General features: G+C 45.2%; 1 protein-coding gene across 1 annotated transcript in view; it reads left to right on the top strand.

Annotated features, from left to right (window-relative positions):
- galnt9 (polypeptide N-acetylgalactosaminyltransferase 9) overlaps positions 1–24787 on the top strand; it is a 122988-nt gene that overhangs the window by 14718 nt on the left and 83483 nt on the right. Inside the window, exons 2-3 of the mRNA XM_039012819.1 lie at positions 7624–7807; positions 24081–24247. Coding sequence (XP_038868747.1) covers positions 7624–7807; positions 24081–24247 — 351 coding nt within the window. The remainder of the gene's footprint in view (positions 1–7623; positions 7808–24080; positions 24248–24787) is intronic.

Genomic DNA, 24787 nt, shown 5'->3' with positions numbered 1-24787 from the left:
CTCTGGTGTGATGAAACAAAATAGAACTGTTTGGCCATAATGACCATTGTTATGTTAGGAGGAGAAATGGGGAGGCTTGCAAGCTGAAGAACAACATCCCAACCCTTCTGACCCACGGGGAATGTGATGAAAGAAATAGAAGCTGAAATAAATCATTCTCTCTACTATTATTCTGACATTTCACATTCTTAAAATAAAGTTGTGATCCTAACTGACCTAATGACAGGGAATTGTTACTAGGATTAAATGTCAGGAATTGTGAAAAACTGAGTTTAAATGTATTTGGCTAAGGTGTATGTAAACTTCCGACTTCAACTGTATATTATCACTTGTGAATGATGCCCAGCATAAAAAAACAGTGCCTTTTTTTGCGACTTTTTCTAATCATAGTCGCACACCTCATGTAGCCTAGCTCTGTGTTTTGATAAGGTTTGTATTACAACTAAAGTTGCCAAATAACTTCTTAAAATTAAGCACATTAATCAGCTTTACAAGAGGTGTAGAGCCTAACTGGCATACATAAGCAGCGCATGAGTTTCAAGTTTGGGGAAGATCATTTTCACATATAAAATGCACTTTTATAATAAAAGCATTACATGCATAATTGCATTTGCGGTCACTTTTGATACTGGTGTTTTCTGCTAATGGAACGTTTGCGCTTATAGCCTACTACCATGTGTGCATTGCTGCATTGCTGCATTGCTGCTAAACGTTCTGATCTGTTGCGTCAGCCACATTGAGTAAAAAATGTTTTGCTGATGCTAGTGGTTGTATTAATTTGGGATCTATCTATGGGGGATAGTAGATTGACATAGGCTAGTGCTTTTGCTGTACGTTAGGCCTTCTCATCTTGTAGGCTGACGAAAAGTAAATGTGGACAGTTCTTCCAATATCTTCAATATGCACCTCGGAATTGGATAAGGACCCACGCAGTTGCGTCCCCGGTGTGTCTGTCTTCACTTGTAGCCTGTGAGAAAGAATTGATCATGTGATGGAGAGCCATGTGAGTGAGAGCTGATTCGGGGGGCTCAGCACTCAGGGAGAGTGGCCGCAAAAAGCATGGATTTTTTTAGGGTGCATTACGGTCACACAGAGGGTATGCCACCGTGAAATTCTAGGAATTATCAAATGCTTGTCAAATTGGGAATGAGTTACTGATGTAGTGTGTACAGCCTGCGCATAAAACTAAGCAGATTTCATGCCTTTCAAACAACTTTTTTCAAATCTTCATAAGATTCGCATCATGCAGCCTTACAATGTATTAAAAATCAAAACATGTAGCCCAACGTTTGTAGAACAATTAAAGTTACATGAATAACTCTAAATTAAGCATATAGAAATACCTATTTCTTTGTTAACCGCTCAACAGAGAATAGCCATATGTGTGCACCCCCTCAAATCGTTTGGAGAACATGTCCTTTCTATTTTATTCAGCTTTGTTCAATTGTATTCTTCATACTATAAAATGCCACGGAATTCTAAGCAAACTTGTCGGCTAAATGAACTCGTGTAGTCCACAGCCATATGGCATAGCCAGATCAGGACATAAAATAAGGACAACTCAGAGTATGCTATTTTGTTCTTCTAAAATAGACTACATTTTCTTCATATCATGCTTCTTTAGACCTGTCTAAAATAAATAATGGATTTATTGTGAAGGTGCAGGCTATATTACATGGATTTATTAGACTTTTTAAAATGTAGATGGTACAAAGGTCTGCATCAGTTGCTTTTAGGCTATGTGTGGAAGCCAGGAGATGCTAAATGTGTTGATGTTAATTAACTTTTAATTACTGAGAGACCGACAGTTATTTGCTTGACAATCACCAGCTGACAAAAATTTGTGACTGCCACAGCCCTACCGAAAGGACTCACAGACCATGAGAAAGAAGATTCTCTGGTCTGATGAAACCAAGATTGAACTCTTTAGCCTGAATGCCAAGTGTCAAGTCTGGAGGAGACCTGGAACCATTCCTATGGTGAAGCATGGTCATGGCAGCATCATGTTGTGAGGATGTTTTTCAGCGGCAGGGACTGGGAGACTGCTCAGGATCGACGGAAAGATGAACGGAGCAAAGTACAGAGAGATCCTTGATGAAAACCTGCTTCAGAGCGCTCAGGACCTCAGACTGGGGTGAACTTTCATCTTCCAACAGGACAACAACCCTAAGCACACACTCAAGATAACGCAGGATGGGCTTGGGGTGTCATACCCTGACCTTAGAGAGCCTTTTTATTCTCTATTTGGTTAGGTCAGGGTGTGATTTGGGTGGGCATTCTAGTTTTTCTATTTCGTTGTTGGCCGGGTATGGTTCTCTGATTGGGGATCATACTTAGGCAGCCCTTTTTCCACCTTTAGTTTGTGGGATCTTGTTTTTGTGTAGCTGCCTGTGAGCAGCCCAGAACGTCACGTTTCGTTTTTTCTTCTGTTTTGTTTGGTGAGTTTATTATTTATTAAACATGTGGAATTCTACGCACGCTGCGCCTTGGTCCAATCATTATGACGATCGTGATATCGGGACACGTCTCAATGTCCTTGATTGGCCCCCCAAATACAGGTGTGCCAAGCTTGTAGTGTCATACCCAAGAAGACTCAAAGCTGTAATTGCTGCCAAAGGTGCTTCAACACAGTACCGAGTAAAGTGTCTGAATACTCATGTAAATGTGATATATCCGGTTTTTATTCCAAATAAAAGTGCAAAAATGTCTAAAAAAACAGATTTGCTTTGTCATTACGGGGTATTGTGTGTTGATTGATGAGGGAAACAACTATTTAATCCATTTTAGAATAATGCTGTAACATAACAAAATGTTGAAAAAGTCAAGGGGTCTGAATACTTTCCGAATGCACTGTTGTAATGTGTACGCTGGGAGTCGGGAAGCAAGTACAGGGAGTGCAAATTTTATAATAAATAGAACATAGTACAAAACAAGAAACACACGAAAGCGTACAGACATGAAACAAGAACAGAGTCAATAACTCCTGGGAAAGAACCAAAGGGAGTGAAAGATATAGCGGATGTAATCAGGAAGGTGATGGAGTCCAGGTGAGTGTCATGAGGTGCAGGTGCGTGTAACGATGGTGGCAGGTGTACGTAATGATGTGACAACTGGTGACATCGCGTTCCGGAGAGGGGGAGCAGGAGTAAATGTGACAATACCCCCTCCCTGAAGCGCGGCTCCAGCAGCCAGATGACGCCGACCAGAGGGATGGTCCCAAGGACCAGGACCGGGCCAGTCGCTTTTGCTAAGGCGCGGGAATGTGTAGAGACAGCTGAGGTGCGGGAGCCTGACGAAGCGGCTGGGGCATCCCCGGTTGCTTCGGCAGCGGCACTTGGACCCGACAAGTACTCGTTACAACTGTACAGTAGTCCGGAACAGCTGGTGCTCTCATGCATGGTTCAGTGTTTCTTGCCTCGAAACGAGCATTGAAGGCATTTAGCTCGTCCGGTAGGCTCGTGTTACCGGGCAGCTCTTTGCTTTCCATTTGTAATCCGTGATAGTTTGCAAGCCCTGCCACATGCAACAAGCGTCAGAGCTGGTAGGATTCGATTTTAGTCCTTTATTGACACTTCGCCTCTTTGATGGTTCGTCGGAGGGTGTAGCAGGATTTCTTATAAGTGTTCGGATTAGTGTCCTACTCCTTGAAAGCGGCAGCTCTAACCTTTAGCTCAGTGCGGATGTTGCCTGTAATCCATGGCTTCTGGATGGTCACTGTGGGGACAACGTTGTTGATGCACTTATTAATGACGCCAGTGACTGATGTGGTAAACTCCTCAATGCCATCGGATGAATCCCGGAACATATTCCAGTCTGTGCTAGCATTACATTTACATTTTACATTTAAGTCATTTAGCAGACGCTCTTATCCAGAGCGACTTACAAATTGGTGCATTCACCTTATGATATCCAGTGGAACAACCACTTTACAATAGTGCATCTAACTCTTTTGAGGGGGGGGTTAGAAGGATTACTTTATCCTATCCTAGGTATTCCTTAAAGAGGTGGGGTTTCAGGTGTCTCCGGAAGGTGGTGATTGACTCCGCTGACCTGGCGTCGTGAGGGAGTTTGTTCCACCATTGGGGTGCCAGAGCAGCGAACAGTTTTGACTGGGCTGAGCGGGAACTGTACTTCCTCAGAGGTAGGGAGGCGAGCAGGCCAGAGGTGGATGAACGCAGTGCCCTTGTTTGGGTGTAGGGCCTGATCAGAGCCTGAAGGTACGGAGGTGCCGTTCCCCTCACAGCTCCGTAGGCAAGCACCATGGTCTTGTAGCGGATGCGAGCTTCAACTGGAAGCCAGTGGAGAGAGCGGAGGAGCGGGGTGACGTGAGAGAACTTGGGAAAGTTGAACACCAGACGGGCTGCGGCGTTCTGGATGAGTTGTAGGGGTTTAATGGCACAGGCAGGGAGCCCAGCCAACAGCGAGTTGCAGTAATCCAGACGGGAGATGACAAGTGCCTGGATTAGGACCTGCGCCGCTTCCTGCGTGAGGCAGGGTCGTACTCTGCGAATGTTGTAGAGCATGAACCTACAGGAACGGGTCACCGCCTTGATGTTAGTTGAGAACGACAGGGTGTTGTCCAGGATCACGCCAAGGTTCTTAGCACTCTGGGAGGAGGACACAATGGAGTTGTCAACCGTGATGGCGAGATCATGGAACGGGCAGTCCTTCCCCGGGAGGAAGAGCAGCTCCGTCTTGCCGAGGTTCAGCTTGAGGTGGTGATCCGTCATCCACACTGATATGTCTGCCAGACATGCAGAGATGCGATTCACCACCTGGTTATCAGAGGGGGGAAAGGAGAAGATTAATTGTGTGTCGTCTGCATAGCAATGATAGGAGAGACCATGTGAGGATATGACAGAGCCAAGTGACTTGGTGTATAGCGAGAATAGGAGAGGGCCTAGAACAGAGCCCTGGGGGACACCAGTGGTGAGAGCACGTGGTGCGGAGACAGATTCTCGCCACGCCACCTGGTAGGAGCGACCTGTCAGGTAGGACGCAATCCAAGCGTGGACCTTGCCGGAGATGCCCAGCTCGGAGAGGGTGGAGAGGAGGATCTGATGGTTCACAGTATCAAAGGCAGCCGATAGGTCTAGAAGGATGAGAGCAGAGGAGAGAGAGTTAGCTTTAGCAGTGCGGAGCGCCTCCGTGACACAGAGAAGAGCAGTCTCAGTTGAATGACTAGTCTTGAAACCTGACTGATTTGGATCAAGAAGGTCATTCTGAGAGAGATAGCAGGAGAGCTGGCCAAGGACGGCACGTTCAAGAGTTTTGGAGAGAAAAGAAAGAAGGGATACTGGTCTGTAGTTATTGACATCAGAGGGATCGAGTGTAGGTTTTTTCAGAAGGGGTGCAACTCTCGCTCTCTTGAAGACGGAAGGGACGTAGCCAGCGGTCAAGGATGAGTTGATGAGCGAGGTGAGGTAAGGGAGAAGGTCTCCGGAAATGGTCTGGAGAAGAGAGGAGGGGATAGGGTCAAGCGGGCAGGTTGTTGGGCGGCCGGCCGTCACAAGACGCGAGATTTCATCTGGAGAGAGAGGGGAGAAAGAGGTCAAAGCACAGGGTAGGGCAGTGTGAGCAGAACCAGCGGTGTCGTTTGACTTAGCAAACGAGGATCGGATGTCGTCGACCTTCTTTTCAAAATGGTTGACGAAGTCATCCGCAGAGAGGGAGGAGGGGGGAGGAGGGGGAGGAGGATTCAGGAGGGAGGAGAAGGTGGCAAAGAGCTTCCTAGGGTTAGAGGCAGATGCTTGGAATTTAGAGTGGTAGAAATTGGCTTTAGCAGCAGAGACAGAAGAGGAGAATGTAGAGAGGAGGGAGTGAAAGGATGCCAGGTCCGCAGGGAGGCGAGTTTTCCTCCATTTCCGCTCGGCTGCCCGGAGCCCTGTTCTGTGAGCTCGCAATGAGTCGTCGAGCCACGGAGCAGGAGGGGAGGACCGAGCCGGCCTGGAGGATAGGGGACATAGAGAGTCAAAGGATGCAGAAAGGGAGGAGAGGAGGGTTGAGGAGGCAGAATCAGGAGATAGGTTGGAGAAGGTTTGAGCAGAGGGAAGAGATGATAGGATGGAAGAGGAGAGAGTAGCGGGGGAGAGAGAGCGAAGGTTGGGACGGCGCGATACCATCCGAGTAGGGGCAGTGTGGGAAGTGTTGGATGAGAGCGAGAGGGAAAAGGATACAAGGTAGTGGTCGGAGACTTGGAGGGGAGTTGCAATGAGATTAGTGGAAGAACAGCATCTAGTAAAGATGAGGTCAAGCGTATTGCCTGCCTTGTGAGTAGGGGGGGAAGGTGAGAGGGTGAGGTCAAAAGAGGAGAGGAGTGGAAAGAAGGAGGCAGAGAGGAATGAGTCAAAGGTAGACGTGGGGAGATTAAAGTCACCCAGAACTGTGAGAGGTGAGCCATCCTCAGGAAAGGAACTTATCAGGGCGTCAAGCTCATTGATGAACTCTCCAAGGGAACCTGGAGGGCGATAAATGATAAGGATGTTAAGCTTGAAAGGGCTGGTAACTGTGACAGCATGGAATTCAAAGGAGGCGATAGACAGATGGGTCAGGGGAGAAAGAGAAAATGTCCACTTGGGAGAGATGAGGATCCCAGTGCCACCACCCCGCTGACCAGAAGCTCTCGGGGTGTGCGAGAACACGTGGGCAGACGAGGAGAGAGCAGTAGGAGTAGCAGTGTTATCATTGGTAATCCATGTTTCCGTCAGTGCCAAGAAGTCGAGGGACTGGAGGGAAGCATAGGCTGAGTAGCATAACAGTAGTTTAGCATCCACTTCATCGGACCACTTCCATATTGAGCGCGGCACTGGTACACTGTTTGAGGATAGAGTTATGGTCCGATTTTCCAAATGTAGACCGGGGGAGAGCTTTGTATGCATCTCTGTGTGTTGAGCAAAGGTGATCTCGAGTTTTATTCCCTCTTGTTGCACAGGTGACATGCTGGTAGAAATGAGGTAAAACGGATTTCAATTTTCCTGCACTAAAATCACTGGCAGCTAGTTTTAATTGTAATTAGGTTAACCGAAAGATTATCTTCTGTTCTTCTCCAAATAAGGAGAATTCCAACAGTGGTTTTAGACCTGATATCCTGTAAAATTATCAATTCCATGGCAATGTACACATCTGTAATTTAATACTTGTGCCATAAAAATGTTAATCGAAACATTATACTGTATGTATCTCTATGTCTTGCACTACCACTGCTTCTTCTCTGTTCCTTGCTCTGCTCTGTCATCTTGAGAAATCCATGTCCAGGTTGGTATTTGCAGCACCTCCATAGACAGACAGAGTAATGATGTCCTACAGAAGAGCCTTGCCGAATCTAAGGGCTGTCACCCTCTATGATCCTCACAGCCCATGAATGTCAATCAGCTGTCCCTCTGCATGGCCTCTTCTCTCACCTATCATTGTCTCTCTCTCTGTCACCCTGTGTGTGTGTGTGTGTGTGTGTGTGTGTGTGTGTGTGTGTGTGTGTGTGTGTGTGTGTGTGTGTGTGTGTGTGTGTGTGTGTGTGTGTGTGTGTGTGTGTGTGTGTGTGTGTGTGTGTGTGTGTGTGTGTGCACATTCATGTCTGCATGCGTGTGTGCCTGCATGTGCCTTTGTGTGTGTGTGTGTGTTCTGCAGGTCTGGCTAAGCCCATGGGGCTGGTGGAGGGGCCTGGAGGTCTGGGCCAGGGAGGAGCAGCTGCTACTCTGGGGGACGACAGCCATGTTGACGGGGAGGGGAAGTACGAGGACTATGGCTACAACGCCCAGCTCAGTGACCGCATCTCCCTGGACCGCAGCATCCCCGACTACAGACCCAAAAAGTAGGATTCATTTTATTCATTTATTTATGTTTTATTTACGTCGCTCTCTAACTAAGGTGCGTGAATAGAGGAGCAAACTGAGTGTATTTATTATTTCAGAGAAGTATAAGTGAAACAGACAACAGAGTTTCAATAAAGTAAATAGTGCAGTTTAGGTTTGTCTCCCTAGCTAGGCCACTGCAGGCTGCATCAGCATCCAGGGCAGCTCAAAGCACAGACAGGACCGGCGGCATACAAAGGAAATTGCATAAAACACGAGTAAGCCTTACATGAAATACATTGTGCCAGACAGTAAGAGATGATGTTGATAGTGGGGCAGCAGGCTAGTTCACATAATGCAGTAAAAGAAAGAAGTCCAGCAGCATTTCTTATAAAATTAACCGTGGATACCCCATTGGGAATATTAATGGTCTTTTTAAAATGAATTTCATATTTAGAATGTAGGACTACATCTCCGATACAATGACTGGGAGCGGATAATAAGGCCTGCCACTAGCGTTTAGATCAGCCTGTGTCAAAGAACAAAAACAGACAGAGAGAGACTCAGGGAGGAAATCTGACAGCCAGAGCCTTCTTTGGGCTTTGCCAGCGATAACAATTCATTTAATGCAAACCGCTTTGTTCTACCCTATCCCTTTCTTTCACGCTGAAAAATCAACGAAAGGAGAGAGAGAGTGAAAAGAAAAGTTACTCATTAATAATACCAGCTGAAAACTGCTTGGTGGAAAATAGGATTTTAGGAAATGGTTCTTTATGAAGAGGATAATGTCTACAGGAAGTCAGTGTTAGCGGTTTGATAATGTCTACAGGAAGTCAGTGTTAGTGGTTTGATATAAGGTCTACAAGAAGTCAGTGTTAGCGGTTTGATGTCTACAGAAAGTCAGTGTTAGTGGTTTGGCTAAACGGGTTATCTCCATGTTGTTGTTTACTCTCTAGTGATAGATGCAGTCAGTCCTGTGTTTTGACACTCGGCTCTACGTTATGTATACCCTGTGGAAATAATGATACATGCAGGTCCCTGCTGTGTGGCTGTGTCTGTGTGTGTCTGTGTCTGTGTCTGTGTCTGTGCGTGTGTGTGCGCGTGTGCAATGGTGTGCATGTTTGTGTGTATCTGTCCTGGCATTAGTACTGAACGACATGCCTCTATTTTAAATTAACACAATTGTTCACTCTTCCGTTAACAAACCTATGCTAAGCAAGGTAGCCCATATTGAGATGTAAACAGATCATTCCAGAGGGTGAAACCCTCCCAAAAGCAAAGCAGTTCATAATAGCCATACTGTAAACACACTGTTTGATGAAGATAAAGTGAGCCTCATATGCATAAAGGAAATCAATATGTTTAGCTTAAAGTATTCTTGTCTTACGGTGCTGCATAATATTGGTACAAAAGCTGAAGAACATCGGCACATCCAGGTAGTTTCCGCAGGTGATGGAGCTGTAGGAAAACCCATGGAAAACAGAAAGGAAAACGTCGCACACTGCTGCTTACGCTCCCAGGTGATACTTATTTACAACGTTTCGACCCTTAGGTCTTCATCAGGCATCCATATCCCAGGTCGGAGTGGAAGGTCCTATACATAGGGGCATTACTCAGTGACATCACTTCCTGAAACAGGAGGTTAAAAAAATTATATTGGACCACGGCTGGAATTAAATTAAAACAAACATTGTCCCTGAATGACCTTGTTGGGGTAGTTAATTAGACAAGTAGCAAGATGTCTACTGAGCGAAACAAGACAAGTACTTTAATTGTAATCAAAACCTGGGTTAGGGCTATTTTCATATTATGTGAGTTTATGGCATTGCAGATTGGACTGAATTGAGCTGTGCAGAAACAATGTAAGACACACCGTCAATACACTGATACCATTTCCACCCTACTGATCCAAGCCAAGCCCATCTGTACTGCATTGACCTGCTTATGCATTCCCCTTGGTTTCTGAAACATTGCTCGAAAGAACAATGTGAAAAGAAAATACCCTAGCCAACACAGTGTAGGATTGGGGTCGGTAGGAGAGTGTGGAAAGGCTAACACAAGACACCTCTGATCTAGTACCGTAATTGCACAGGAGTCATTGAGCAGAGAGGTGTTTGATGACCACAGGGAGGCTGGGAGGATGATTGAATGATCTCTACACCCTCTTTCCTCATCCCCTCCGTCTCTGTATCCATTGGATGTGATCTAGATTTTCTCCTTTTGTAGGATTTTAAGACCTACCGCCGATCTATTCATATTAATTACATACCACTAACAGCTCATGGTCAAATTAGGATTTATCAAGAGCGACCATTTCCAGGGACAAACCCTATTATCCCTATTCAGTGGTATGAGCTTTATGATGGAAATCCTTCCAGCTGTGACATTTTCTAATGGTGATCCAGAGGAAGTTAACTAGAGGCTTTATTATCCCAGCCAGGAGCTGCTGGGTGGCCTGTAGCACAATGCCAGTGTGACTTACAGTAGTGAGTGCATACATTTTCATTCGTACTGGTCTCCCCGTGGGAATCAAACCCACAACCCTGGCGTTGCAAGTGCCATGCTCTACCAACTGAGCCACAGGGGACCGCAATGTACTAGCTAGCACCTGAGCTTCACAGAGGGCAGAAAAGAATAGCGTATGAATGAGAAAGAAAATGAAAAACATTTCTAGCCTATACCTCACAGTCAATATGAAAATGGAATTTCCTTGCTGTTAGCTCTCTGTTGCTCTCTAGTTTCCCTCTTGACCCCCTGCTCATTCCAAATGAGACATTATACAATATTTTCTATTTCAATTAATCTGTATCATTTGTAATCAAGACATGTCACGATATTGATTTTCACACCTGGATTGGGCAATAATGGCGCCGGAGGAGATGGCTGCCGTTTTACGGTCCCCTAACCAATTGTGCTATTTTGTGTGTATTTTTACGTTATTTGTAACTTATTTTGTACATAATGTTTCTGCCACCGTCTCGTATGACCGAAAAGAGCTTCTAGATATCAGGACAGCGATTACTCACCCGGTACCGAAGGTTTTTTCTTTAACGAGTCGGATGCTAAGGATTTACTTTACACATCTGACAATGCCCTCATCCTAGGTATTTGCAGGAGAAAGAGACGGAGATATCGGGGATATAGGTCTGGGTGCCTTGTAAGGATCCGAAGGCGAGTGGCTAATCTGCCTTTACCATCGGTCCTATTAGCCAACGTACAATCTTTGGACAATAAAATAGACAAACTTCGAGCATGTACAGTATATCCTACCAACGGGACATTAAAAACTGTAATATCTTATGTTTCACCGGGTCGTGGCTGAACGACGTCATGAATAACATACAGCTGGCGGGTTTTAAACTTTTTTCGGTTGGATAGAACAGCTGGTCTCAAGGTTTTGCTCGCCTGAGGTACTGTATCTCAAGATAAGCCATAGACCACACTATTTACCAGGAACGTTTTTATCTATATTCTTCGTAGCTGTCTATTTACCACCACAAACCGATGATTGCACTAGGACCGCATTCAATGAGCTGTGTATGGCCATAAGCAAACAGGAAAATGCTCATCCAGAGGCGGCATGCCTAGTGGCCGGGGACTTTAATGTAAGGAAACTTAAATCTGTTTTACCTTATTTCTACCAGCATGTTAAATGTGCAGCCAGAGGGGGAAAAAAATCTAGACCACCTTTACTACACACGCAGAGACGCGTACAAAGCTCTCCCTCACCCTCCATTTGGCAGATCTGACCATAATTCTATCCTCCTGATTCCTGCTTACAAGCAAAAACTAAAGCAGGAAGCACCAGTGATTCGGTCTATAAAAAATTGGTCAGATGAAGCAGATGCTAAGCTACAGGACTGTTTTGCTAGCACATGGAATATGTTCTGGGATTCTTCCGATGGCATTGAGGAATAGCGGGATTTCTTATAAGCTTCCGGGTTAGAGTCCCACTCCTTGACAGCGGCTGCTCTACCCTTCAGCTCAGTGTGGATGTTGCCTGTAATCCATGGATTCAGGTTGGGGTATGTACGTACAGTCACTGTCGGGACGACGTCATCGATGCATTTATTGATAAAGCCAGTGACTGGAACCATCAAACAGGCAAAGCATCAATACACGACAAAGATTGAATACTACACTGGCTCCGACACTTGTTGGATGTAGCAGGGCTTGCAAACTATTACAAACTACAAAGGGAAGCACAGCCGCGAGCTGCCCAGTGACACAAGCCTACCAGACGAGCTAAATAACTTCTATGCTCGCTTCGAGGCAAGTAACACTGAAACATGCATGAGAGCATCAGCTGTTCTGCTGACTGTGTGATCAACAATCAATCGACTCTCTGTAGTCGATGTGATTGAATGATCTCTACATCCTCACTCCTCATCCCCTCCGTCTCCGTCTGACATTTAAACAGGTCAACATTCACAAGGCCGCAGGGCCAGACAGATTACCAGGACGTGTACTCCGAGCATGCCCTGACCAACTGGCAAGTGTCTTCACTGATATTTTCAACCTGTCCGTGACTGAGTCTGTAATACCAACATGTTTCAAGCAGACCACCATAGTCCCTGTTCCCAAGAACACTAAGGTAACCTGCCTAAATGGCTACCGACCCTTAGTACTCACGTCTGTAGCCATGAAGTGCTTTGAAAGGCTGGTCATGGCTCACATCAATACCATTATCCCAGAAACCCTAGACCCACTCCAATTTGCATACCTCTCCAACAGATCCACAGATGATGCAATCTCTATTGCACTCTACACTGCCCTTTCCCACCTGGACAAAAGGAACGCCTATGTGAGAATGCAGAACGCATTGACTACAGCTCAGCGTTCAACACCATAGCCCCCTCAAAGATCATCACTAAGCTAATGACCCTGGGACTAAACACCCCCCTCTGCAACTGGATCCTGGACTTCCTGACATGCCGCCTCCAGGTGGTAAGGGTAGATTTTGCCACGCTGATCCTCAACACGGGGGCCCCTCAGGGGTGTGTGCTCTGTCCCCTCCTGTACTCCCTGTTCACTCATGACTGCATGGCCAGGCATGACTGCAACACCATCATTAAGTTTACTGATGACACAACAGTGGTAGGCCTGATCACCGACAACGATGAGACAGCCTATAGGGAGGAGGTCAAAGACGTGGCCGTGTGGTGACAGGACAACAACCTCTCCCTCAATGTGATCAAGATAAAGGAGATGATTGTGAACTACAGGGAAAGGAGAACCGAGCACACCCGCATTAACACGACAAAGCCTATTCAGGAGACTGAAAAGATTTGGCATGGGTTCTCAGATCCTCAAAATGTTCTACAGCTGCACCATCGAGAGCATCCTGACTGGTTGCATCACTGCCTGGTATGGCAACTGCTCGGCCTCCGATCGCAAAGGCACTACAGAGGGTAGTGCATACGGCCCAGTACATCACTGGGGCCAAGCTTCCTGCCATCCAGGACCTTTATACCAGGCGGTGTCAGAAGAAGGCCCTAAAAATTGTCAAAGACTCCAGCCACCCTGGTCATAGACTGTTCTCTCTGCAACCGCACGGCACGCAGTACCGGAGCGCCACGTCTAGGTCCAAAGGGCTCCTTAACAGCTTCTACCCCCAAGCCATAAGACTCCTGAACAGCTAGTCAAATGACTATCCAGACTTTTTGCATTGCCCCTCCCCCCTTATTTTACACTGCTGCTACTTTCTGTTTATTGTCTATGCATAGTGACTTTAACTCTACCAACATGTACATATTACCTCAATTACCTCAACTAACTGGTTCCCCCACACATTGACTCTATACCGGTACCCCTTGTATATGCTTCGCTATTGTTATTTTACTGCTGCTCTTTCATTATTTGTTACTTTTATTTAATGTATGTAATTACGTTACGTTATTATGTTACTTTTATTTAAAATCTATTTTTTACTTAACACTTATTTTTCTTAAAACTGCATTGTTGGTTAAAGGCTTGTAAGTAAGCATTTCACTGTAAGGTCTACAGCTGTTGTATTCAGCGCATGTGACAAATACAATTTGATTTGATTTGATTGCTCCAGTATTCATTGAGATCCATGTTGGTACATTTATCAAAGCAATGCAACAGATGTGGTTGGTTCCCCAAAGACATGTCCTTCTTCAGTATCTGTGACTAGGAGACTATAACTAGACTATAAATCAACAGGAAGGGCACGTGGATGTGCGCTACCTCATTTCTTAAGCCTCCGATACCTGGGAATGGGATCGCAAGGTCACCGCGGTGGTCAATGGTAAGTAAAATGCTTTCAGCTTGTATGTTTCTCCCCCGAAAGCTGAGTTTATCTCCTCAACAGGGCAGCGAAATGACAAGGTAAACAATTGTCTTTCTGAGAACAGACTTTCTATAGGGGGAGAGTTGCTTTCACATTTCCTGTGCAGCACAGGTTATCTCAGGTTAATGTGAAATTTCATAGCGAATAACATGGCTGTGAAAACCAGACGGGCCGGCCCGGCCGGCACAGTGTCGCAGGCCGAGGAGGGAGTGTGATGGGAATAAGTCTTAATCTGCCGCTCTGTTTCTGTCACAGCTCGTTCCAGGTCAAATTATGAGAGCCTGCCAGTGAGTTTAGTTTCATTACAAACAGATGAGTCGATCGCTCATCCTGTTATGGACCAACAAGCCTCCCCGTTGCTGCAGACAGGTACACATTTAAGGTTGAACGATGGCCTAAATTGGACTCAGTAACTAGGGCATTGGAACTACAATATCACTTAACAACCTCGACACTGAATTTGGCCATAGACACAACTCAATTGAAGTGATCTGGTGCATTGCCCCATCTCCTTCTGTCTGTCATTATTATGGAAACTATTAAACATATGCTGGCTAACAACTAGGCATGAAAAATCGAACTAAGCCCAAATAAAACATACCTCATTCGGTTTGGTATGGTTGTCAGCTTGTGGTTGTGTCCCCACTAAATAAAATCCATTGCACAAAGATTCACCTGTATTCATTGCCAGATATGACTTGTGTTTATAATGCCTGTATGGCTGATTGAAAGAGGCAGTAGAAAAGCTGTCACAGAGAATAAAAGAAACTTGAAGAGAGAGAAAAGGAAGGACCCCATGATGGGTCGCCTGATTTGAAAATGGGGTCGTGAGAGAAGCGCTTAAATACATTTTTAAAAATGTGCTTGGTTCATAGAACCGGGGTTACGTCAGTAACCTCCGGCAGCCGCTAGATCCAGTTGTAAAAACAGATGTTTCTGTTGTCTTCCTACAAATGTGGCTCTATCTTTTTAATGGTTTAAGCTACAAAATATTATGACCCCATCACTGAAAGATAAGACTCTCAAGAGCATGTATGTGTCTTCTGTTTCCCTCTACAATACCCACAAGCCTCATTAGAACAGAGTGGACAAGACCAGGCACTAAATCAGACGACTGGGGGAATAAGAACATCATCAATGATGATGTTCTTTTCTATACAGAAGATCATACAAAATTATTGCCTGATGATCTTCTAAACTTTCCAATACCTTCCTGATGCATTTCAGTCACTTCAAACCATACTTACTTCAGATTGAAATACTGTCAAAACTACTGTCAGACTGCTTTGTAATAGACTGTTATAGCCCCAATTAAAACATTACATCACTTTTTTACATGGTGGGGTCACACATTTCTTTTGTTATCAAAATGGGGTCGCCGGGCCAAAAAAGTTTGGAACCCCTGATTTATAGTATGACCTATTTAGACAACAGCTTCAGATTCTAATTTAACGGTATAATATAATGTTATATATCAGATCATTTAATGGTATAATTTACCATGTATAAACACCCTGACAGTCTCTCCTCTCCATATCATTGTCAATTTCACTCCAGTCAAACACACACACACACACACACACACACACACACACACACACACACACACACACACACACACACACACACACACACACACACACACACACACACACACACACACACACACACACACACACACACAGGACTCTGGTGCATTGAGACGTCATTGGTAGCACTGACTGACTGCACAATCCCCACAAGCTTCAATCGGTAGAGAGGACAGAACGCAGTCATGCTGAGTTCCATCTGGTGCACACACACACGCAGCCACACACATACACACATTCCCTCCCGGACAACCCCACTGTCACTAGGCACACAACCCTGACTCAGTGCGCACGGCGCTTTTATGTGTCACTACACCTGAACTCATGCTTTTCATCGTCAGCACTTCAAATCCCAGAATGCACAGAGCCAGGATGCCCTGTTATCTCACCAGATAAGCTAACCTGGTCTCAGGGCAATTTGTAGGATTTTATACATATATTGTTCCCTCCATTTTGAATGATATATTATGTTACGTTAGTCGTGCAATAGCATACTGGTCAGACTCAGAAGGAGAGCACACCATCCACCGCTTCCAAGCATATTACTCACCAATGTCCAATCTCTAGATAACAAGGTGGATGACATTAGTACACTAGTTGCCTTCCCGAGATACATCAGAGAATGTAACATTCTCTGTTTCATGGAAACATGGCTCACTCGGGAAATGTTGTCAGAGTACAGCCACCCGGTTTCTTCACGCATCGCGCAGACAGAAACAAACATCTCTCTGGTAAGAAGAAGGGCGGGGGTGTATGCATTATGATTAATGACTCATGGTGTAATCACAACAACATACAGGAACTCAAGTCCCTTTGTTCACCCGACCTAGAATTCCTTACAATCAAATGCCGACCGCATTATCTTCCAAGAGAATTGTCTTCGATTATAGTCACAGCCGTGTATATCCCCCCCCAAGCCGATCCCTCGTCGGCCCTGAAAGAACTTCACGGGACTCTATGTAAACTGGAAACCAAACATCCTGAGGCTGCATTTATTGTAGCTGGGGATTTTAACAAAGCTAACCTAAGAACCATACTTCCTAAATTCTATCAGCACATCGAATGTGCGATAAGAGCTGGTAGCTTTCTGGATCATTGCTAAAAACTCAAACTTCCGCAATGCAAACTCAAACTCAAACTTCCGCAATGCATATAAAGCCCTCCCCCGCCCTGCCTTCGGAAAATCTGACCATGACTCCATTTTGTTGCTCCCAGCCTATAGACAGAAACTAAAACAGGAAACGCCCGCGCTCAGGTCAATACAACGCTGGTCCGACCAATCGGATTCCACACTTCAAGATTGCTTCGATCACGTGGACATGTTCCGGATAGCCTCAGACAATAACATTGATGTATACGCTGACTCTGTGAGCGAGTTTATTAGCAAGAGCATCGGAGATGTATTTCCCTCTGTGACCATTAAAACCTTCCCTAACCAGAAATCGTGGATTGATGGCAGCATTCGCGCAAAACTGAAAGAGCGAACCACCACTTTTAATCATGGCAACGCGACCGGAAACACGACCGAATATACACTGTGCAGCTATTCCCTCCGCAAGGCAATCAAACAAGCAAAGCGTCACTATAGAGACAAAGTAGAGTCGCAATTCAACGGCTCAGACACGAGAGGTATGTGGCAGGGTCTACAGTAAATTACGGATTACAAAAAGAAAACCAGCCCCGTCGCGGACACAGACGTCTTGCTCCCAGACAAATTAAACAACTTCTTCGCTCGCTTTGAGGACAATACAGTGCCACTGACATGACCCGCTACCAAAATCTGTGGGCTCTCCTTCTCCGTGGCCAGCATGAGTAAAACATTTAAACGTGTTAACCCTCGCAAGGCTGCTGGCCCAGATGGCATCCCTAGCCGCGTCCTCAGAGCAATCCCTATCCCAGCCTGTTGTCCCCACATGCTTTAAGATGGCCACCATTGTTCCTGTTCCCAAGAAAGCTAAGGTAACTGAACTAAATGACTATCGCGACCATTGCACTCACTTCTGTCATCATGAAGTGCTTTGAGAGACTAGTCAAGGACCATATCACCTCCACCCTACCTGATAGGTCCACTGACGATGCAATCGCCATCACACTGCACACTTCCCTATCCCATCTGGACAAGAGGAATACCTATGTAAGAATGCTGTTCATTGACTACAGCTCAGCATTTACTGTAACAACATAGTACCCTTCAAACGCGTCATTAAGCTGGAGACCCTGGGTCTCGATCCCGCCCTCTGCAACTGGGTCTTGGACTTTCTGACAGGCTGCCCCCAGGTGGTGAAGGTAGGAAACAACATCTCCACCCCGCTGATCTTCAACACTGGGGCCTGACGATGGTGCTTTCACAGCCCTCTCCTGTACTCCCTGTTCACCCATGACTGTGGCCATGCACGCTTCCAACTCAATCATCAAGTTTGCAGACGACACTACATTGGTAGGCCTGATTACCAACAACGACGAGACGGCCTAAAGGGAGGAGGTGAGGGCCCTCGGAGTGTGGTGTCAGGAAAATAACCTCTCACTCAACGTCAACAAAACAAAGGAGATGATCGTGGACTTCAGGAAACAGCAGAGGGAGCACCCCCCTATCCACATCAAAGGGACAGTAGTGGAGAAGGTGGAAAGTTAAGTTCCTTGGCATACACATCACAGACAAACTGAAATGGTCCTCTCACACAGACAGTTTTATTTTTAATTTTTTTATTTCACCTTTATTTAACCAGGTAGGCTAGTTGAGAACAAGTTCTCATTTGCAACTGCGACCTGGCCAAGATAAAGCATAGCAGTGTGAACAGACAACAACACAGAGTTACACATGGAGTAAACAATAAACAAGTCAATAACATGGTAGAAAAAAAGAGAATCTATATACAATGTGTGCAAAAGGCATGAGGAGGTAGGCAATAAATCGAATAATTACAATTTAGCAGATTAACACTGGAGTGATAAATCATCAGATGATCATGTGCAAGTAGAGATACTGGTGTGCAAAAGAGCAGAAAAGTAAATAAATAAAAGCAGTATGGGGGTGAGGTAGGTAAATTGGGTGGGCTATATACCGATGGACTATGTACAGCTGCAGCGATCGGTTAGCTGCTCGGATAGCAGATGTTTAAAGTTGTTGAGGGAGATAAAAGTCTCCAACTTCAGAGATTTTTGCAATTCGTTCCAGTCGCAGGCAGCAAAGAACTGGAAGGAAAGGCGTCCAAATGAGGTTTTGGCTTTAGGGATGATCAGTGAGATACACCTGCTGGAGCGCGTGCTACGGGTGGGTGTAGCCATCGTGACCAGTGAACTGAGATAAGGCGGCACTTTACCTAGCATAGCCTTGTAGATGACCTGGAGCCAGTGGGTCTGACGACGAACATGTAGCGAGGGCCAGCCGACTAGGGCATACAGGTCGCAGTGATGGGTCGTAAAAGGTGCTTTAGTAACAAAACGGATGGCACTGTGATAAACTGCATCCAGTTTGCTGAGTAGAGTATTGGAAGCTATTTTGTAGATGACATCGCCGAAGTCGAGGATCGGTAGGATAGTCAGTTTTACTTGGGTAAGTTTGGCGGCGTGAGTGAAGGAGGCTTTGTTGCGAAATAGAAAGCCGACTCTAGATTTGATTTTGGATTGGAGATGTTTGATATGAGTCTGGAAGGAGAGTTTGCAGTCTAGCCAGACACCTAGGTACTTATAGATGTCCACATATTCTAGGTCGGAAACGTCCAGGGTGGTGATGCTAGTTGGGCGTGCGGGTGCAGGCAGCGAACGGTTGAAAAGCATGCATTTGGTTTTACTAGCGTTTAAGAGCAGTTGGCGGCCACGGAAGGAGTGTTGTATGGCATTGAAGCTCGTTTGGAGGTTAGATAGCACAGTGTCCAAGGAAGGGCCAGAAGTATACAGAATGGTGTCGTCTGCGTAGAGGTGGATCAGGGAATCGCCCGCAGCAAGAGCAACATCATTGATATATACAGAGAAAAGAGTCGGCCTGAGAATTGAACCCTGTGGTACCCCCATAGAGACTGCCAGAGGACCGGACAACATGCCCTCCGATTTGACACACTGAACTCTGTCTGCAAAGTAGTTGGTGAACCAGGCAAGGCAGTCATTAGAAAAACCGAGGCTACTGAGTCTGCCGATAAGAATATGGTGATTGACAGAGTCGAAAGCCTTGGCCAGGTCGATGAAGACGGCTGCACAGTACTGTCTTTTATCGATGGCGGTTATGATATCGTTTAGTACCTTGAGCGTGGCTGAGGTGCACCCGTGACCGGCTCGGAAACCGGATTGCACAGCGGAGAAGGTACGGTGGGATTCGAGATGGTCAGTGATCTGTTTGTTGACTTGGCTTTCGAAGACCTTAGATAGGCAGGGCAGGATGGATATAGGTCTGTAACAGTTTGGGTCCAGGGTGTCTCCCCCTTTGAAGAGGGGGATGACCGCGGCAGCTTTCCAATCCTTGGGGATCTCAGATGATACGAAGGAGAGGTTGAACAGGCTGGTAATAGGGGGTGCGACAATGGCGGCGGACAGTTTCAGAAATAGGGGGTCCAGATTGTCAAGCCCAGCTGATTTGTATGGGTCCAGGTTTTCCAGCTCTTTCAGAACATCTGCTATCTGGATTTGGGTAAAGGAGAAGCTGGGGAGGCTTGGGCGAGTAGCAGCGGGGGGGGCGGGGCTGTTGGCCAAGGTTGGAGTCGCCAGGAGGAAGGCATGGCCAGCCGTTGAGAAATGCTTGTTGAAGTTTTCGATTATCACGGATTTATCGGTGGTGACCGTGTTACCTAGCCTCAGTGTAGTGGGCAGCTGGGAGGAGGTGCTCTTGTTCTCCATGGACTTTACAGTATCCCAGAACAGTGGTGTGAAGAAGGCGGAACAGCGCCTCTTCAACCTCAGGAGGCTGAAGAAATTTGGCTTGTCATCTAAAACACTCACAAACTTTTACAGCTGCACAATCGAGAGCATCCTGTCGGGCTGTATCACCGCCTGGTATGGCAATTGTACCGCGGTCTGCACAACGCATCACCAGGGGCAAACTACTTGCCCTCCAGGACACCTACAGTACCCGATGTCACAGGATGGTCAAAAAGATCATCAAGGATAACAACCACCCGGCGGACGTAGAGTATTATACGTATGTCTCTGAGACCAGGCTGCTTGTTGCGTTGTAACAACAAAGGAGAATTTACTGGGAGAATTTACGTTGGTGGTTAGGAGAACTAACAACAAAGGTTAGGATGATTTACGTTAAAGGTTAGAACTAAAACGACAAAGTTTGGCGTAGCAGGTTTAATGAAAAGTTAGAATAAGGGTTAGGGGTAGGGTTAGCTAAAATGCTACAGTTGTCTCTGACGCGACTCGAACACGCAACCTTTGGATTGATAGGGAGTCGTGGTATATGCACAACCATCCTTCCCGACCAACATCACTGCTTTTGTTTCGGTCTAAAGTATCTAGACCATTAGTACGTATTATATGTCTTGGAGGTGCAGAAAAATATGCGTAGTATGCTTCATATGGCTCTGAGGCCAGGCTGAATGAGCATAATGTGTAGACTGCAGAGTACATGTTATTAAAGGAATATTTTTGTTTGTGCACTCTGCTCTCATCTACTCAGAGCAAGAGAGAGTGAAAATGAAGAAGCCCATTAGAGGGAAAATATTTAGTAGTCAAGTTTGAATCAATTTGTTGTGATGCGGTTTTGCCTACACCACCTCATAAACATTTAATTTCAACTAAACGTGAGAAATTTTCAAAAATGTAAACATCTCATTATGGCTTGTACCCTCATTATCACCAGATTACGCCAGAAAAATAGAAGATGAAAAAACACAGCACTGTTGAGCATAACAAGCATGGGAAGCGTAAAGAGATTTGTAGTTGAAATATAATTAGGATGCTGGTGGGGGATGGTTTACAAGATGATCATGTGTACCAGTGGTTGCCATAGGAATCAGTTTCAGTGTGACCAGCTTTACCTCTAGATGCCTGGAAAGTATTACGCTACTGTGAAATCCCTAGGTAAATGCAATGGTAGGAGTCCAACCGGCTATGATAATGAACAGCATCTATAATGAAAGTGCTACTGTCTGGTGCCTGTTTGTGTGCTTGTGTACAGCAGCAACCATGACTGTAGTCGTGTGCTATTCATTTCATTAACTGGGTCATTTAAAACGGCAACATGAAATCGGATTCCAATCACTAGAATCACTGCTCCACAGTTCCAATTACTATGATGTTGGTGTGAGGCCTAATCAGTGGGAGCAGTTGAGCTCCTGGTCTGTAGAGAGAGTGTGGGGAGGAGAGGGAGGGAGTTAGAGAGGAGGGATAGGGAGAGACAGAGAGGGAGAGCAAGAGAGAAGGAGGGAGACTGGAGAGAGAGAGAGAGAGAGTTGGCTGTGGAGACTGGAGGGAGAGAGAATCCACTGCATTATTATTGTCACAAGCCGGCTCATAGCCTGTGACAAAAATGAGGGGACACGAACAACAGGTATAGGCCAATTAAAAGTGTTCTTTATTATAAACAAAACTATTAACTTTAAACTAAGAAAAAGGAATGAGGTGTGGAAGTATCATAATGTAAGGTGTATGTAAAGTGCATGGATGCGTGAATATGTGTGTGTGAACATGACTGAGTGAAAACTATGCAAAACTACAAAGGAACAAACAAAACAGGATCATACCTGGAGGAGCAGAGAGAGAGAGGTGATTAGTGAAGCAGTTTTATACCCTGAGCCCAGGTGGCTCCAATCACTAACGACCCTCCTCTGCCTGCAGGAGGAACCGCCCCCTGCACTGCAGAGGAGGAGCCGTGACACCCCCCTCCTTAAAATGAGGGTCCCACCCTCAACCCAACTTCCTCCAACATATTCAAAACAATCCAAATTTCCCCAAAAAACTAAAAACTAAAAAAGGATACCAATCCCGGCTCCTAGCAGTAGCCCCGTGTCCCCCAGCTGACTGTCGCCCCTCAAACTCAGCAGACCTGATACCTGGGGAGCAATTTAAGAGGAAAGAGGCTCAGACAGCCCGTAGGGGTCAGCAGAGAAAAGATACAAGCTAGGTTAAAGGAGCACGGGACAGAGCATCAGCAATGTGTCTGACCTCAGAAAAACAAGTGGGTTGTGGTCAGTGAACAACCCAGAAAAGAGATGTTAAATTCTACAACCACCTAAAAGGAAGCGATTCCCAATCCTTCCATAACAAAGCCATCGCCTACAGAGAGATGAACCTAGAGAACAGTCTCCTAAGCAAGCTGGTCCTGGGGCTCTGTTCACGAACACAAACAGAGCTCCATGACAGCAACACAATTAGACCCAACCAAATCATGAGGAATCGAAAAGATAGTTACTTGACACATGGAAAGAATTAACAAAAAGCTTTGACTATGTATAGACTCAGTGAGCATAGCCTTGCTATTGACATATTTCCCTCAGATTACACAGACCCACAAAGAATTTGAAAAAAATATCCAATCTTGATAGAGTCCTAAATCTTTTGGGTGAAACAACACAAATACTACAGCGTGCCATCACAGCAGCAAGATCACAGCAGCAACCAGTGGAGCACATACACCATTGTAAATACAACCTATATTTATCTGTTTATTTGTTTTTCCTTTCGTATTTCAACTATTGTTACAACACTGTACAACTGTACAACACTGTTACAACACATAGCCAATAATATAACCTTTGAAATGTCTATATTATTATTTCACTTTTGTGAGTGTAATGTTTACTCTTAATTTCTGAATTGAGAAAGAGAGAGAGAGAGAAAGAGAGACATGTTTATTTATTTTCCCTTTTGTACTTTAACTATTTGCACATAATATGACATTTGAAATATCTTTATTATTTTGGAACTTTTGTGAGTGTAATGCTTTCTGTTAATTTTTATTGTTTATTTCACTTTTTATTATTATCTACTTCACTTGCTTTGGCAATGTTTACATATGTTTACCATGCCAATAAAGCCCTTGAATTGAGTTGAGACAGAGAGAGAGACAGAGAGACAGAGACAGAGAGCTAGCCAGGTAAGCGCTGCATCTTCCATTAACAGCCAGGCTGCAGCTTTCCCTTGCCACAACCCTCACAAGAAAGTTATGTGTTCCTATTTCCTCTACTTTGCTTTGTCAGAAAATGGTTTGGGACCGTGTTACACTTTTAGGGGACAACAATATAAAACAACATTCATTCACTGAACATACAGTACATACACAACTCTTCCTACATTTTGCATTTCAACATATTCTGTCTCATACAATTAATGTTTAGAACATCCAAACAAAACTTGGTGTATTCAAATGAAAGAGGGCAGCTCACTTTGACTGTTTCACTCTCCAAATCCTGAATTGTGTTCCATAATTCTAAAACGGTCTGATTTGTTTCATTACAGGTGCAAGCAGTTGACCTACCCAGAGGACCTCCCTCAGATCTCAGTGGTGTTCATCTTTGTGAACGAGGCCTTGTCGGTCATCTTGCGGTCCGTCCACAGCGTGGTCAACCACACCCCTGCACACCTTCTCAAGGAGATCATCCTGGTGGACGACAACAGTGACAGTGGTAAGACTTCTAGTCTAGATGCTTCTTCAGTATAACCATCTAACTGTTCATTCCTTGTGGCTGTACTCAATCAATCAATCAATCAATTGAATTTATAAAGCCCATTTTACATCAGCATTTGTTACAGTGCTGCTACTGTCTGCCGACCTAGATATTAAAGAGCAAGCAAAACCAGAAGATTCTACTAGATTGTTTCCAATATTTCATTAGAAGAACCACAATCCCTGTGTTACTGCATTTTGTTTTGGCTTATTGCTCCACAAACATTACTTCTCCAATTCATGTTTGTCTCTTTAAAAGTGGAGGGTGGTGTCACAAACAAGAATTGCATCTGTTTGTGTGTGGGAAAAGTGCCAGAGGTGTCAATTCCCCTATAAAACAAACTAGTCAAGTTTCTTAACAATAAATACATGTCCAATTTAAGTGGGATTCTGTCTGTCTGTCTGTCTGTCTGTCTGTCTGTCTGTCTGTCTGTCTGTCTGTCTGTCTGTCTGTCTGTCTGTCTGTCTGTCTGTCTGTCTGTCTGTCTGTCTGTCTGTC

The sequence above is a fragment of the Salvelinus namaycush genome, chromosome 18 (genome assembly GCF_016432855.1).
Source record: "Salvelinus namaycush isolate Seneca chromosome 18, SaNama_1.0, whole genome shotgun sequence".
Taxonomy (NCBI): domain Eukaryota; kingdom Metazoa; phylum Chordata; class Actinopteri; order Salmoniformes; family Salmonidae; genus Salvelinus; species Salvelinus namaycush.
The sequence above is the reverse complement of the archived record's forward strand: the minus strand, read 5'-3'. Positions and strand labels throughout refer to the sequence as shown.